The 14,434-nt window shown below is 37.6% G+C and overlaps 1 protein-coding gene across 1 annotated transcript; it reads right to left on the reverse strand.

Moving 5' to 3' along the window:
* Window positions 1-1,048: 1,048 nt before the first annotated feature.
* Window positions 1,049-8,994, reverse strand: susd4 (sushi domain containing 4). The gene is made up of 9 exons (XM_016274458.1): window positions 8,920-8,994; window positions 7,638-7,799; window positions 5,986-6,189; window positions 4,033-4,206; window positions 3,708-3,896; window positions 3,063-3,254; window positions 2,005-2,149; window positions 1,537-1,922; window positions 1,049-1,422 (listed from the first exon to the last, which is right to left on the reverse strand). Exons 2-9 carry the CDS (start codon window positions 7,762-7,764, stop codon window positions 1,385-1,387), a joined length of 1,455 nt encoding a protein of 484 aa, XP_016129944.1. The 5' UTR covers window positions 7,765-7,799; window positions 8,920-8,994; the 3' UTR covers window positions 1,049-1,384.
* Between the last annotated feature and the right edge of the window lie 5,440 nt (window positions 8,995-14,434).

Here is a 14,434-nt window from a genome sequence, read left to right on the forward strand (position 1 = left end):
AATAAATATATATGAAATAATGAAATTTAGAACTAATTCTGTTAATAACTAAAGCTTATGTCCCTGAAAACAAACTCATGTATGACATCTAGTGGACAAAAATAATAAGACGCAGAAATGTCCAAAATAAATAAATAATAACAAAAACGATGAAATTAATTACTATTGATTTATGCGTCTAGTTTAAGTATAATAAAATATGATTTAAAAAAACTATCCAAAAAAAAAATCTATATACTGAAAAATACTACCACAAGAAGTTTTTTGTCCCTACCTGTAACACAAAGAAATGAATCTGTTTAATGGCCAAATAATTATAAATGACTATTATAGTTATTGGCCGTTAAACAAAATATTTATTTACTATCATTTCACCATCTTGACCTTTAAAATTAGAAGCATAGTGTTTTTTTTTTTAAATAGATAGCTATTCAAATTCTTGCTTGCTTAGTTGGCTAACTTTCAAAGCTGCACAATGTTATTGTGTAGGCTAATGTCTTTAGAAGAAAGTCTGTATCATGCATGCATACGCCATCTGTTGCTCTTCAATGACAGGCACATTGAAAGATAGCTTTCAGTTTATGAAATTCCTCATATAATCTATCCAGATGCAGCGATCCAACCACATGAACTGGAAAGAGTGTAATGTGCTGCTGCACCTAAAGAGACGTCTCATTCTGTATTTCATCTGCCTCTAAGAAATTTAAATGTAAATGTTACTTTTATCTGCCCATGTTAGCAGTGTTTTTTCTTCCCCAAATCACTTTAAAAAGACAGCTTGTTAGAGCTGTGCTCTCAGCTATATGTGTGGTCTGTTAAAAGTAAATTAGCTTATATGTGAGTTATTAACCAATATAGTTCAAATGTTGTCAGCTTGTCATAATGTATGCAGTGCACCTGCCTTTGGCTTGTACCTAGTTTCATCCAAGGTTCACCTGGATGAATGCACTGAACTTAAATCAAAATAAACTCAAATGTAAAGTTAAAATTATTTATTTAAGAAATATTCATACTTGTTACAGTCCATACCATTTGAAAGCTGGCCAGAATGCAGCGCGGTTGCCAAGTGAAAGTCACAAGAAAAAAATTTGATAATACTTAGATGCTATGTATTGTGGGAAAGTTAAATTAACAATATGTTATGGTCTAATGCATAGTTCCTTCATGAGCAGGAAATGGGAATTTATTTAGTTTTTGATTATTATTTTTTTATTGCCTATCCTTCCCTGGTGTGCTCTTCATTAAATATAAGTGTGCAATAATTCCTTATGAGCAGTAATTTGGCCTGTGCCATGTTGTTCAACAAAATCAGAAATGAACAACGAAATAACAAACAGTGGAGTGAAACAATCTCAAGTGTCCAATTTTCAGTTAAAGGTAACAATCAGCAGTCCGCTTCACCATCCTCCACGAGAGGAATTTCTGGAAATTCAAAGCAATACATTGGTAAGTATCTCTGAATTCAAATATGTTACAAATAATATTATAAAACAGTGTGTGTTTCTACCACTAGGTGGCAGCAGCCTACAGCCTTACCATCTGCAATGTCTATGCTGGGGCTTGTGGAGGCGGTCTCCTCCATAGAGGTGATGGCATTGGTTCTCTCAGACATGTTATTGAGTCCACCAGCATGGGAAGAAGATGGCTGTATGCCTTGAAGACATTCTGATGTGTCCGAGATGCTATCACAGGTCTCAGCCTCACCAGTGTCCAAGGGCACACCATTATGACTCCCTGTATGCCCAGGATATGAAGGTGGGTTTTGTTCTTCTGAATGCTGTGAGCTCCCCAGACCAGCAGGGGGTAGATCATTTGGGGGCTGACAGTAGGTACCACTAACAGCCTCTTCATAAGAGGGAAGTGGAACAGCAACACCATCTACAACCAAGATGTTAGGATCTCGGATTTCATCTTGCTCTTCACTGAAAATAGCAAGACATATGTTTTAATGAGTAAGTTAAGAGTAGATCAGACTACACTGTATGATTATAATGTCGGCCGTACCTTGAAATTTGCTGGGCTTTGCATTTGAAGTGGAACATCTTGCCTGTGATCACCAAGAGCAGAGCTAGCAGCACACTAGTGGCTGTACAAGCCACTACTTTCCATGTGGTTAGTAGAGAGTCTTGAAAACCAGGCCAGGTTGTCTCTATGGGAATAAAGCTCTGCTTGTTAACTTGTACAGCCAAGTTTAACATTCTGTTTAGGATAGGAGATATGAATCTTAACAGTTTTAATGCGAAGGAATCAAATTATTTTATACATTTATCTTAGTGACCCCAACATTTTCAGAAAAAGCACATTCATATATAATATACATAAAAAATAAAAATGTATAAAGATTTTTTAGAGTTTTCAATGTTTTTGAAAGTCTTTTATGCTCAACAAGGCTACATTTATTTAATCAAAAAAGTAGAAATAGTAATACTGTTTAATATTATTACAAATAAAAAAAAACTATTTTCTATTTTAATATATGTTAATGTTATATATTTCTGTGATGCAAAGCTGCATTTTCATCAGCCATTACTCCAGTCTTCAGTGTCACTTGATCCTTTAGAAATCATTCTAATATACTGATTTGGTGCTCAGGAAACATTATTATCAATGCTAAAAACAGTTGAATATTTTTGTGATGCATTGTTTTCAGGATTTTTGATTAACAAAGTTTAAGAGAATAAAATGTATTTATCTATTTGAAATATAAATATTTTGTAATTATGTTAAAAAAAATCGATTTAATTGTGTGTGTATATATATATAGAGAGAGAGAGAGAGAAAGAGAGAGAGAGACCATGAGTGTGCAAAAAACTAAATAAGGTCAGTAAATAGGTCAATTTTTATAGGTTCATTATGTGATACCAGAAAATAACATTAATTCATATATATTATTTTTAAAATGAAATAGTATATGGGTATTTAACTGGGGTATCAATTTCAAAACTAAATAAAATTATTATTATTATTTCTCATTGCACATTCCTTTAGGAGTTTATCTGATTATGATTGACCAAATAAAATTGTTTGTAATCTTTTACTGAAATGAATGCAGGCTAATTTACCATCTTTGATGCAGTAAAACTGCATTTGTGGAAACCATTGTCCGTACTGGCAGGTGATGTACTTGTAGTCATTCGCTAAAGAGTAGCCGGGATAACAGTAGTATTCTACGACCGTCCCATGAATGTAGCGGTCACATGGCTGTGGGTGGCACATGTAATCTCCATGTTCTATCATCGGGGGTAAAGAGCATGCTGTAAAACATCAGAGACACAGAAAAAGACATCTTAATCAGATTACTCATTTCCTCTTCCTGAGTGCCAGACCACATTTTAATATTTGTCCCTGTATTTGTTTACACATTCCTAAATAACATAATTACTTAATAATCGGTTTACATTATTGCAGATTTTAGAAGTAGATTTCAAATGTTTACATAAAGATTTCGATTTTTTACGTGCCTTTCATTAAGAGAAAACTAAAGTCTATAAACTATAAACCATAAGCTACAAGAAGTTTTCAGGGTGCAATCATAAAAGATTATAGTTCTAAAAAGATTTGTAATTATAAAATGAATCTATAAAAGATAATATTATAGATAGACGACATTAAACGAAATAAAATATTATAATTACAAAATGATGTCTTCTTTTGAACATATCTGTTAATTTTTCAACTTAAAGCTGCTAAATTATACTTCTATTCACCCTCAACATCAAGGCACCGGGGTGGCGTGTTCGACCAGATGAGGTTATACATGCATTCCAGAAGTTCAGGTCCCTCCAACTTGTATCCAGGAAAACACTGGTAGTGGACCACAGCCCCAACAGGCACAGATAACTTTGTTTCCGAGATGTTCATGTAACTGTGTGGAGGTATCAGCGGCCGGAGGCAGCCTGTGGAGACAGAGGACAGTGCATGAAACCCTTTCCCGATCTAAACTATCTTCAAGAGTGTGGTGTTTATTGAATTACAGTCAGTTACACAGTAGATTTGTTTTGAATAATTGGCAAAAAATGGCTTGCATCAAACCTTGACAGGTTGGCTGATTATCCCATGTCCCATCTGCCTGGCAGACTGATTCCATAGTTTCTGTGTCAGGGTATCGGATCTGAAATCCCTCATGACAGCTAATAATGAGGCTGTAACCAGGCCTGTACGTCTTATTTGTGACATCAGCATCCTCGATGAATGGAGGAAGACAATCTTTGAAAGATAAAGTAGCTACATAAAAAATGCTGTGACACTGTCATACAATCAGTTAATTATTAAAGAGTTAAAGAATTTAAATATTTAACCTCTTAACTGTGAAAATGCATCAAAAGTTAAAGGGGTCATATGATGCGATTTCAAGTTTTCCTTTCTCTTTGGAGTGTTACAAGCTCTTGGTGCATAACGAAGATCTGTAAAGTTGCAAAGACTAAAGTCTCAAATCCAAAGAGATATTCTTTATAAAAGTTAAGATTCAACCACGCCTACCTAAAACGGCTCGTTCTAACATGCCCCGACATGTCTATGTCACGATGTGGGAAGATTTGCATAACGCCGCCCAAATGTTATGTGGCATAACTTTTATTCTCGCTGTAGTATTGCTGTTGCCGCCGCCATGTTGTGAAGGCACTGTGTGTTTCGTTGTGAAAGCGAAACTACTTTGATATCTGCTTCGTCATGCCTGGAGCTGATCCGTGCTGGTTGCTGAGGAAATACAACAACTTTGCGCTGTCGATCGCCGGATCGGCTTTCACCGTGGCCGAAGGGGATTCCAGCCCGGAGTCGGCACATGTCCTTCCGGACGCTCCTTCGTCGAAATCGCCGGCCGTGCCGTTCTCAAGCCCGCGCCTCTGCTCACTCTAACCCTCACTTTATCCTCACTTTATCCCCCGGCCTCTGCTCACTCTAGGCCACCGTTTGTGATGCTGTGTTTCGTTGTGAAAGCGAAACTACTTTGTTTGGCCTTCCAAAAATGGATACGACTAGAAATCAGTGGTTAAGTTGTATTTACAACACTGTTCCAGAACACTTCAACCCAAATATTCAGATGTGTGCTGCACATTTTATGGAGGACAACATAAGTGAAAGAGACCGCATAAGTCGTGTAAAAAGACAGCATAAATCATTATAATCCATGCAACGAATGCCTCGTTTATAATGGGTTTTCATGTTTTTGAATCATCGCTCCGGCCTGACAGGGCATCATCACAGTATGGTGAGGGGCGTAACATTTCTGTCTCACGCTTGAGGTATTCGGCCAATCATAACGCACTGGATAGCTGGCCAATCACAGCACACCTCGCTTTTCAGACCGATGAGCTTTGTAAAAATCGACGCGTTTCAGAAAGGCGGGGCATAGAGGAGAAACAATAATGTACAGTATGTGGAAAATAATGTGTTTTTTGAACCTTAAACCGCATAAACATATTTCATTACACCAAATACACAAAATAATGTTCTTTTTAGCAGCATCATATGACCCCTTTAAAATTGTTGTAGTTCATGAATGCTTTGGAAGACCTAAGCTTACAGACCTAAGATTAATCTCCTTTTAAAGAAGACAACCAGCAGATTATTAATGAAAACAAACATTAAAAAAAAATAAGTATAAAAAAGTTATAGAAATTTAAGTTTACTGTAAAAAAAAAAGTACTATACTGTACCTTTTTTATTTTATTTAAAATAAATAATTTACCAAATATTTTGGAATCTAAAATTGCTATAAAATCAAAGCCATGTGTCTAAATAAGTTATATTCCAAATATTGTTTTATCACAAAATAAGCACCAAATATGGAACCTTGAGACTTTCCAACAATATACATTTTGAAAAAGATTAGAAAATGTTTTGATGATAAAATATTGTAGTAAATTTGGTAATATGACACTTGACACCATCTACTAGGGGGAGGAGCCTGCTAAAAGGATTTAAAGTACCATTTAACGCTAACAGGACGCGGACAATTAAAAGGTTAAGAAGATGGAGTAGCCTCACCTTCCGAAAGGCACACTGGTTTAAGGCTTGGTTTCCAGCCTGCCGATCCATTATGGAAGCGCGTACAGATAATCTTGGCTGGCCCCTTTAAGCTATAACCATCCTCACAAGAGAACCTGGCCACCGAATTTTCAAAGAACACACCGCTGCTTGGAGTTCTGATTCCGTGCTCAGGAAGACCAGGATCCTTGCAGAACTGCTCCACTGAAAGTACACCGGGAAGAACCAAATCATGCATTTAAAGCAAAGGTTGTGTCGGTATCTGTAACTTGGTAGTTCTTTGTTCCATGTCTCTCAAAACTTTAATTTGACGAGACTTAAATAGAAAAAAAATAGAATTTACAAGTGATTTTATAAACATAGGCAGTATATTAAATGCAAGCAAAATGTCTACTTAAATGTTAACATTTGTAAAAATAAAATGTCAAAATATGAGTCAAATAACGTTCCATTGTAATTCAGCATAACAGATATTTATGTAGTTTCTGATCTGATTCTGATCTGTACTTAGAATAAGTGATTTTTTATTATAAAAGATTAAAAACTTCTTGACAAATGGGTAAAACCTAGTGGTTTGAAGAACAGTGCCTCTTAAAAAAAGTTTTTTTTTAAATGTTTGACAGTCCTTATTTTTGGCTGAGAACAAAATAAAATGAAAAAAAAGTAAAACTGTGTTAAGCTTTTGTTTTGATGCTTGAAAACCCCTTTTCATCTTTAACCCATTTGATACATATTTCTGAAGCATTTAAAAAACTAGTTCAAAAGAATTATACGGCCACCCATCATCCTCAGTTTATTATAATAAATAATATTATTATTATTTATTTTTAAGCATTTAATTAAAATGGTAAAAATACAGGAAAAATGTGAACAAATACAGGAAATATTTATTATTATTGTTATTATTATTAATGACCTTCTAAATGTATAAAAAACTAAGTTACAACACTCCCTGTCTGGTCAGTCATGGCGATTCTGCCATGATACCAGTTCAGTAACTTAACAGGTATTATGATTACCAAATAATAATCAAGATCGATAATTTGTTCTTTCTTTCTTCTGATTGTTATCTTTTCTTTAAAATGTTTTATTATGATTCGTTCTATTTTTACATACGGTCTTGCAACTACTATCACCTCTGGAGGGTATGATAATAGTGATTTCTCCCGGAGCTCTTTTTTTGTTGGGTGAAAGTGTTACAACTCAGCCCGTGTTACAACACTCCCTGTAGTCTCTCCAACATCACACTCAATATGGCATTTTCATTACACGTCAAAACACTTTTCTGCTGAGATGTTGGTTTTACTCAATGTTACATAAATGTCACCTTTATAAAATGTTGTTATAGACTGGAGGTGTTTAGGGCCTATAGATGATGTCTGGAATTTTATGAGTATGGTTCTTGCTTGTTTTGAATGTTCTGCTTAGTCATGACCAAAGGTTATTCTATACAGCCTACAACATGCAGCTGTAAAGCAGCATCGTCATGTCATGGAGCAACTGTTATGGCATAACGGAACAGAACCTCTAATGAAGATGATGGGCCAGGTTCTTCAGCCAATTTCAGCGTGCAACCACAAAGGAATTAAGCCCCGCATATCCCACACATTCGTATAAATTATAAAATTGCAGTTCTTATGCAGATATCTTACCTACTGTGTTAACCGGGAAGGCGGTGACCAGAAAAGGAGGGAGGAGGATAATCGAGAGAACAATCTGGCCGTAGACAGGATGTCCAAACGCAGATTTCTTGCCTTCTTTATCACCATGATGAAACATCTTTCACTGAATAAAATTCATCGGGTCACAATGCTCTGAAATGATGATGACAACGACAAAAAGCTAGGTAAAACGTGAAAATATGAAATCTATTGGGATTGCATCATGGATTTTCAGCCCTGCAGAATCTCCTCGCCGACGCGCAGAACATGATGACCAGTAAATCCCCATATCAGTTCCTAAATACCAAAATAGTCTTTTCGGGAACGCGTGTATCGCATATCCAGCACGCATTATTATGCATTATTCAAATGTCTTCGGCAGATCAGAATAGGGCTCGCGCAACATAACGATGCTGTCTAAATGTATGATCAAGATGATGATGAAAATTGCGTAATACGCGTCACTGGTCTACCTTCCCCGTTGAAAACCATAGTCCACTGACGCTATGCTGCTGTTGTAAAAATAATGCTCGCTGTTTTCTAGACATGCACGCACACACACACACACGCATGTTGTGTTTCCATGTTTTATGGGGACATTCCATAGGCGTAATGGTTTTTATACTGTATAAACTTATAAACTCTAAACCAGGGATCCTCAAATCTGGCCCACGAGATCCACTTTCCTGCAGAGTTTAGCTCTAACCCTAATCAAACACACCTGAGCATGCTAATCAATGTGTTCAGGATCATTAAGGGCTCGCGCAACATAACGATGCTGTCTAAATGTATGATCAAGATGATGATGAAAATTGCGTAATACGCGTCACTGGTCTACCTTCCCCGTTGAAAACCATAGTCCACTGACGCTATGCTGCTGTTGTAAAAATAATGCTCGCTGTTTTCTAGACATGCACGCACACACACACACACGCATGTTGTGTTTCCATGTTTTATGGGGACATTCCATAGGCGTAATGGTTTTTATACTGTACAAACTGTATGTGCTGCTGCCCTACACCAACCCTACCCCTAAACCTACCCCTTACAGGAAACTTTCTGCATTTTTACTTTCTCAAAAAAATCATTCTGTATGATTTATAAACTTGTTTCCTCATGGGGACCTCAAAAATGTCCCCACAAGGTCAAAATTTACTAGTATTACTATCCTTGTGGGGACATTTGGTCCCCATAATGTGATAAATACCAGGTATACAGACACACACACACACACACACACACACACACACACATGATTTCTTCTTAAACCTACCCACTGATGCCGTACATTGAAAATCAGTTCTGCCGGCGTGTCTCTCTCTCTTCCTTAGAAGATAGTCGAGCTGATCTTGACAATAAATGGAATAATAGCGTACTTCAGTTGTAGATCCGTTCTTCACTGGAAACTGGAAAGTATTAAAAGCAATATTATCCTGCCTGTGGTGCTGTATGTAGGCTATCTCGTGATGTGTAGATGAATTATTATGCAGGTCAAAGTACTAATGCACTAAAGTATTATGAGTAACAGGGAAACAACGTTTTTAGACAGATCAGTAACTGCCAAAAGCAAGCACAACAGCACAAAAGGTATATAATAATAATAATAATAAATAATATATGACAGAGTAACTGCCAAAAGCAGGCATAACAACACATAACTCTGACTTCCAAATTTTCCTATCAAAATTTCAAATGTAAATATTTGTATGAAAATATTCAACAATTGAAACAACAATTGAGAATGTTTTGTCCCTACACAACGGAGCAGTCGACATTAAAAGTTGCAGTGAGTTTGTCCGCCAGCTGCTTAAAGTACAGTAGCCTATACAGTGCGTCTCATCCTCATGGACTGAACCAGATTTGACACTTCTTGCTGTTAAGACAGGGATCCTCAAATCTGGACCACGAGATCCACTTTCCTGCAGAGTTGAACTCTAATCCCTGTAGCACAGTCTGAGGCCTCTTACATTACAGACATTGCAGTTTTGTTGCTCTGGCCACATCTGCAGGCCTCCCTGCAGCAGGAATATGGCATGTTCATGAAGTTAATCAGAAACCCTGGGCATCTCTTCTGGTGTTTTCAGAGGCAGTAGAAAGGTCTCTTTAAAGTTATTATATCTGTCTGTGACTTGCCGCTTAAGCGTCTTAAGGACTGTTCCACAGGTGCATGTGCATGGTTGACTGAACAAAAGAGAAAAACATATTTTAAACTCTTTCCAATAAAAATATGTAAAGCTTATTTGGATATTACAAAATTAACTTCAAAATGCAATTTGTTGAAAAGGGGAAGTTTCTTTTTTTTTATTATTTTTACACAAGTATAGCCTATATACACCTATTCTTTTCATGGTGCAGTTTCATCTGGCTATTAATAGACAAATCATCTGATAGTTAACCATTGAAACAGAATGGACCATTGACAAACATAAACTGTGATTATTTAAGCTATTAGTGAATTAGAGATATATATCACACAACTAAAAAGCATTCAGTGTTTAGTTGTAAACGTCATTAAGGTTGTTGACCGTTATCTAACTGTACTAATGGCACCAAAAATAATTGTTTTGAAGCAGATCAACCTTCAAGGTTTGCACTGAAAATTTCCCATAAAAAAAATCTGGGGGGGCCGTCACACCAGCCGTGGCGTACCTGGGGGTAAGGACAGACAAAGCAAGAGAAAAGGAGATGGAAGGATGAGGAGAGACCGATGAGAGAGGAAATAAAATCTTGGTCCGGTTCCCTGAACACACTGACACTCGGTCCTCATCCAGCTGAGAGGTCCTCACTCATGGTGGTCTCCTAATGGCTGGCGATGGCTCTTCCCGCTATAGGCGCCCGGCAGTGAGCCCCCCCGGTTCCCTTGATCTACCTGTTCCTCCCCATCATGGCAGATGGCAGCAGGCCTTGGCCTGATCGGCAAACGGCGGGGACTCCTCCATCCCCTCATGGATGGCAGCCTCCCCTCCATCCTTTGGCAGACGATAGCAGGCCCATTCTTTTCCAGATCTTCCAGTGCCCACCTCGAGCGTCCATGGGGACAGACTCTGCTCCTTTTTGCTCAGTAGCACAGTGAATTTCCCTCAGCCGTGAGGGCTCTCCAACAGTGTGTCCCTCCTTTCTCTTGAGTTTCGGCAAAGTTACAAATTACAAAGGTTACAAATGTAACAAAGTTTGTAGTTCGGGGAAGAAGGAGGTGGGAACTGGCAGACGTTTAACATAAATTTAATAATCAAATAAACAACAACGAAAGTAAAGTGGCTGCCCCTCACGCATCTCCTTACACAATGAAAACATGTGCCAGTACATTAGAAATCCTGAGTCACAGAGCAAAAGGTTAAATTGTAGAATCCATTGATAACAGTGTTAGCATCAGACTTCCCACACTCTTTTGAGTGTAACGAACTACCTGACAACAGAGCTGAGATTCCTACTCCTAATGCAGCTTGGAACCATACTCATCTCAAATCAATAGCTCGTAAGATATCCCCACTTGACCCTGAGGCAGAGATTCTTCTTTGTCTTGAAAAATATATAATTGAAAGTGACGTGACATGTGAGGTGACCCATACTCGGAATTAGTGCTCTGCATTTATCCCATCCAAAGTGCACACACACAGCAGTGAACACACACACACCCGGAGCAGTGGGCAGCCATTTTTGCTGCAGCACCCAGTTGGGGGTTTGGTGCCTTGCTCAAGGGCACATCAGTCATGGTATTGAAGGTGGGAGAGAGCGCTGTACATTCACTCCCCCCACCTACAATCCCTGCCGGTACGAGACTCGAACCCGCAACCTCTGGGTTACGAGTCCGACTCTCTAACCAATAGGCCACGACTTCCTAATTGAGGTGCACAAAGTACTGGAACAGTGCAATGATCCTCCACATGTTCCTTTTGTACAGAAGTTAGCCTTGGGATGGGTAATAGTAGGACAAACCAGTTGAAGTTAGTGCTTTCAAGACAAGTATTTTCATATATGGGCGCCACAGCCAAATGAGACTGTGTCCTATCAATATCAAAATTACAACATTACAACGAACATAGGACTTCACTCGCCTCACCTTTGGAACAAAAACTTGCAACAATACACACAAAGAACAACTTGACTGACATCTTCCAGTCCACAAAGGATGACGACAAACTAGCTCCATCCATGAAAGATCTGGCCTTTCTGAAGATGATGCACAAAGAATATTGAAACAAATAGATGGGTCGCTCCATTTCCCTTTCGCAGTCCTCGCCAAAGACTTCCTATTAACAGACAACAGGCAAGTAACCGTCTCCATTCACACACACATATGCTGAAAAAACAACCACTAATGAAGAACCATTTTCTTGAGTTCATGGCTAAAATGTTTGAAAACAAGCATGCAGAACTTGCACCACCTCTTTCCAAAACTGAAGAGTGCTGGTACTTTCCAATCTTTGGGTTTTATCATCCACAAAATTAAGGTCAGTATTAAGGAGTGTCTTTGAACAGTGTTCTTCTGACTAGGCCCAACGTGAACAACAGCCTATACTTGGGGTATTACTGCACTTCAGGAAAGAACAAGTTGCCATATAACTGACATCTAGCAGATGTTTCATTGCTTTGCAGTCAGTGAGGACCACCGGACCACCGGTGTTTCCTTTGGTACAAAAACAACGACCTAGAAAATGAAATTAGAGAATTCAGAATGCGAGTGCATGTCTTCGGCAACAGCCCCTCACCAGCTGTGACCATGTACAGGCTCAAGAAAGCTGCCCTGCAAGGAGAGAAGAACCATGGTTCAGAGGCAAGGCAGTTCATTGAGAGGAACTTTTATGTTGATGATGCCCTGGTATCCCTTCCTACAGAAAAAGAAGCCATCACACTCCTCAGAAAAACCCATGCAAATCTGGCAGCTTTCAGTCTTCGCCTATATAAGATAACCTCAAACAAAGTGGAAGTGATGAGAGCATTTCCTCAAAACAACTTAGCAAAGAACATGAAGGACTTGGACCTTGCTGCTGACTTTCCATATATGCAGAAAGGTTTAGGAGTTAGCTGGCATGTTTCAAAAGATGTTTTCACCTTTCAAGTGTAAATGATGAGAAACCATGCACAAAACATGAAATCTTAACTACAATTAACAGCCTATTTGATCCATTTGGATTTGCAGAACATATAATCATTAAAGGTAAATCTTTGCTCAGAGAGCTCCCCATGGAGGCATGCAGTGTTGGGGAGTAACTAATTACATGTAACTAAATTATGTAACTTAATTACAAAATAAATGCAATTGTAATCAGTTACAGTTACTGAGAAAAATCGTGTAATTAATTAAATTACAGTTACTTATGAAAATGTTAACGATTACAAACGGGGTTACATCTGATTTTTTTTCCACACACACCCACATACAGATTTAATTGATTTCTTTCATAAATTGCAGTGATTGATCTAAAATATGAGACACCAATGTTTCATGAGTTTAGGACCTATTTGGGTTTATGTATATATGTTTATTTTTTAAGGTTAACTATGTTTTCCAAGCCATTGTTAGATGCCAGTATTTCCTGTCATAGCTATGCAAAGATTTGATTTCAAAAACAGTATCATAGCTAAATTATTTCTTGTTTTGGTTTTAAATCTGTATTTAACCTCAGAATGATCTCAAAGTAAGTCAGATTTTGTGGTGGCTGGGCTTTAAATTAAATTATTATAATCTTAATTCAAATGATGAAGAATTTTGACAGTCTGACAGTAATCAGTGTTGAATGCTACTGTAAGGTTAGCCCTGCCTGCTTTACATGTTTGAAAATGATTAATAGTTGAAAACATTAGAAATTTAGAGAAGTAATTAGAAAGTAATCAAATGTAATCAGTTACATTACTTTAATAAAGTAACTGAAATAGTTACACTAGTTACACTACTTATTACATTTTAAATAGGGTAACTTGTAATCTGTAACCTATTACATTTCCAAAGTAACCTTCCCAACACTGGAGGCATGTGACTTGGATGCTCCTCTGTCAAAACAGATGTTCAAAGAATGGATATCATGGAGAGACTAAGTGCATATACCCCCAACTTTCTCAACAATACAGAGAAATGAAATGTGTGTTTTTCTACCACTGCCATTGCTGCTGTTGCCTATTTAAGGCGCTCGCTCTGTGTCCTGAAATTACAGTTTTAAGACTTGAGCTATGTGCAGCAGTACTCGCTTTTGAGATAGAGTTGGAAATTAGGCTCATTGGAAATACGAGCATACTGCATACATTTATGCAAAACCGAAACCAGTTAAAATGAACACTAGAGGCAGAAAAACTCTGAAAACTTTTATTCCTTTTCACACAAAGCGTGCAGTAAGGAGTTGCAGAAATGTATATAGAGGCACGTATTTTCATGAGCCTGGGTTGGAACAATATAGCTATACATAAAAAAGATTTTATGTGCTGCAGTGCAACCAATAAACTTGCTTTGGGACTACTTTAACAGTTTCAAATTCTTACTGCCTGGCAATATCAAACTATCCCCTGGTTTCACAGACAAGGCTTAAGCTAGTCCCAGACTAAAATGCATGTTTGAGCTGTCTCAACTGAAAATATCTTGCTCTGACATATCTTAAAATATGTCAGTGTCATTGTTCTGTGTCAAGATGCACACCTGTAATATTTTCTTCTAAGGCATTTTGTAAAAATTGCGTAAAGGGGTCATATGATGCTTTTTTAAAGATCATTATTTTGTGTATTTGGTGTAACAGAATATGTTGACATGCTTTAATGTTAAAAAAACACATTATTTTTCAAATACTGTACATTATTGT

Source organism: Sinocyclocheilus grahami, unplaced genomic scaffold (assembly GCF_001515645.1).
Source record: "Sinocyclocheilus grahami isolate Dianchi unplaced genomic scaffold, SAMN03320097.WGS_v1.1 scaffold86.1, whole genome shotgun sequence".
Classification (NCBI taxonomy): domain Eukaryota; kingdom Metazoa; phylum Chordata; class Actinopteri; order Cypriniformes; family Cyprinidae; genus Sinocyclocheilus; species Sinocyclocheilus grahami.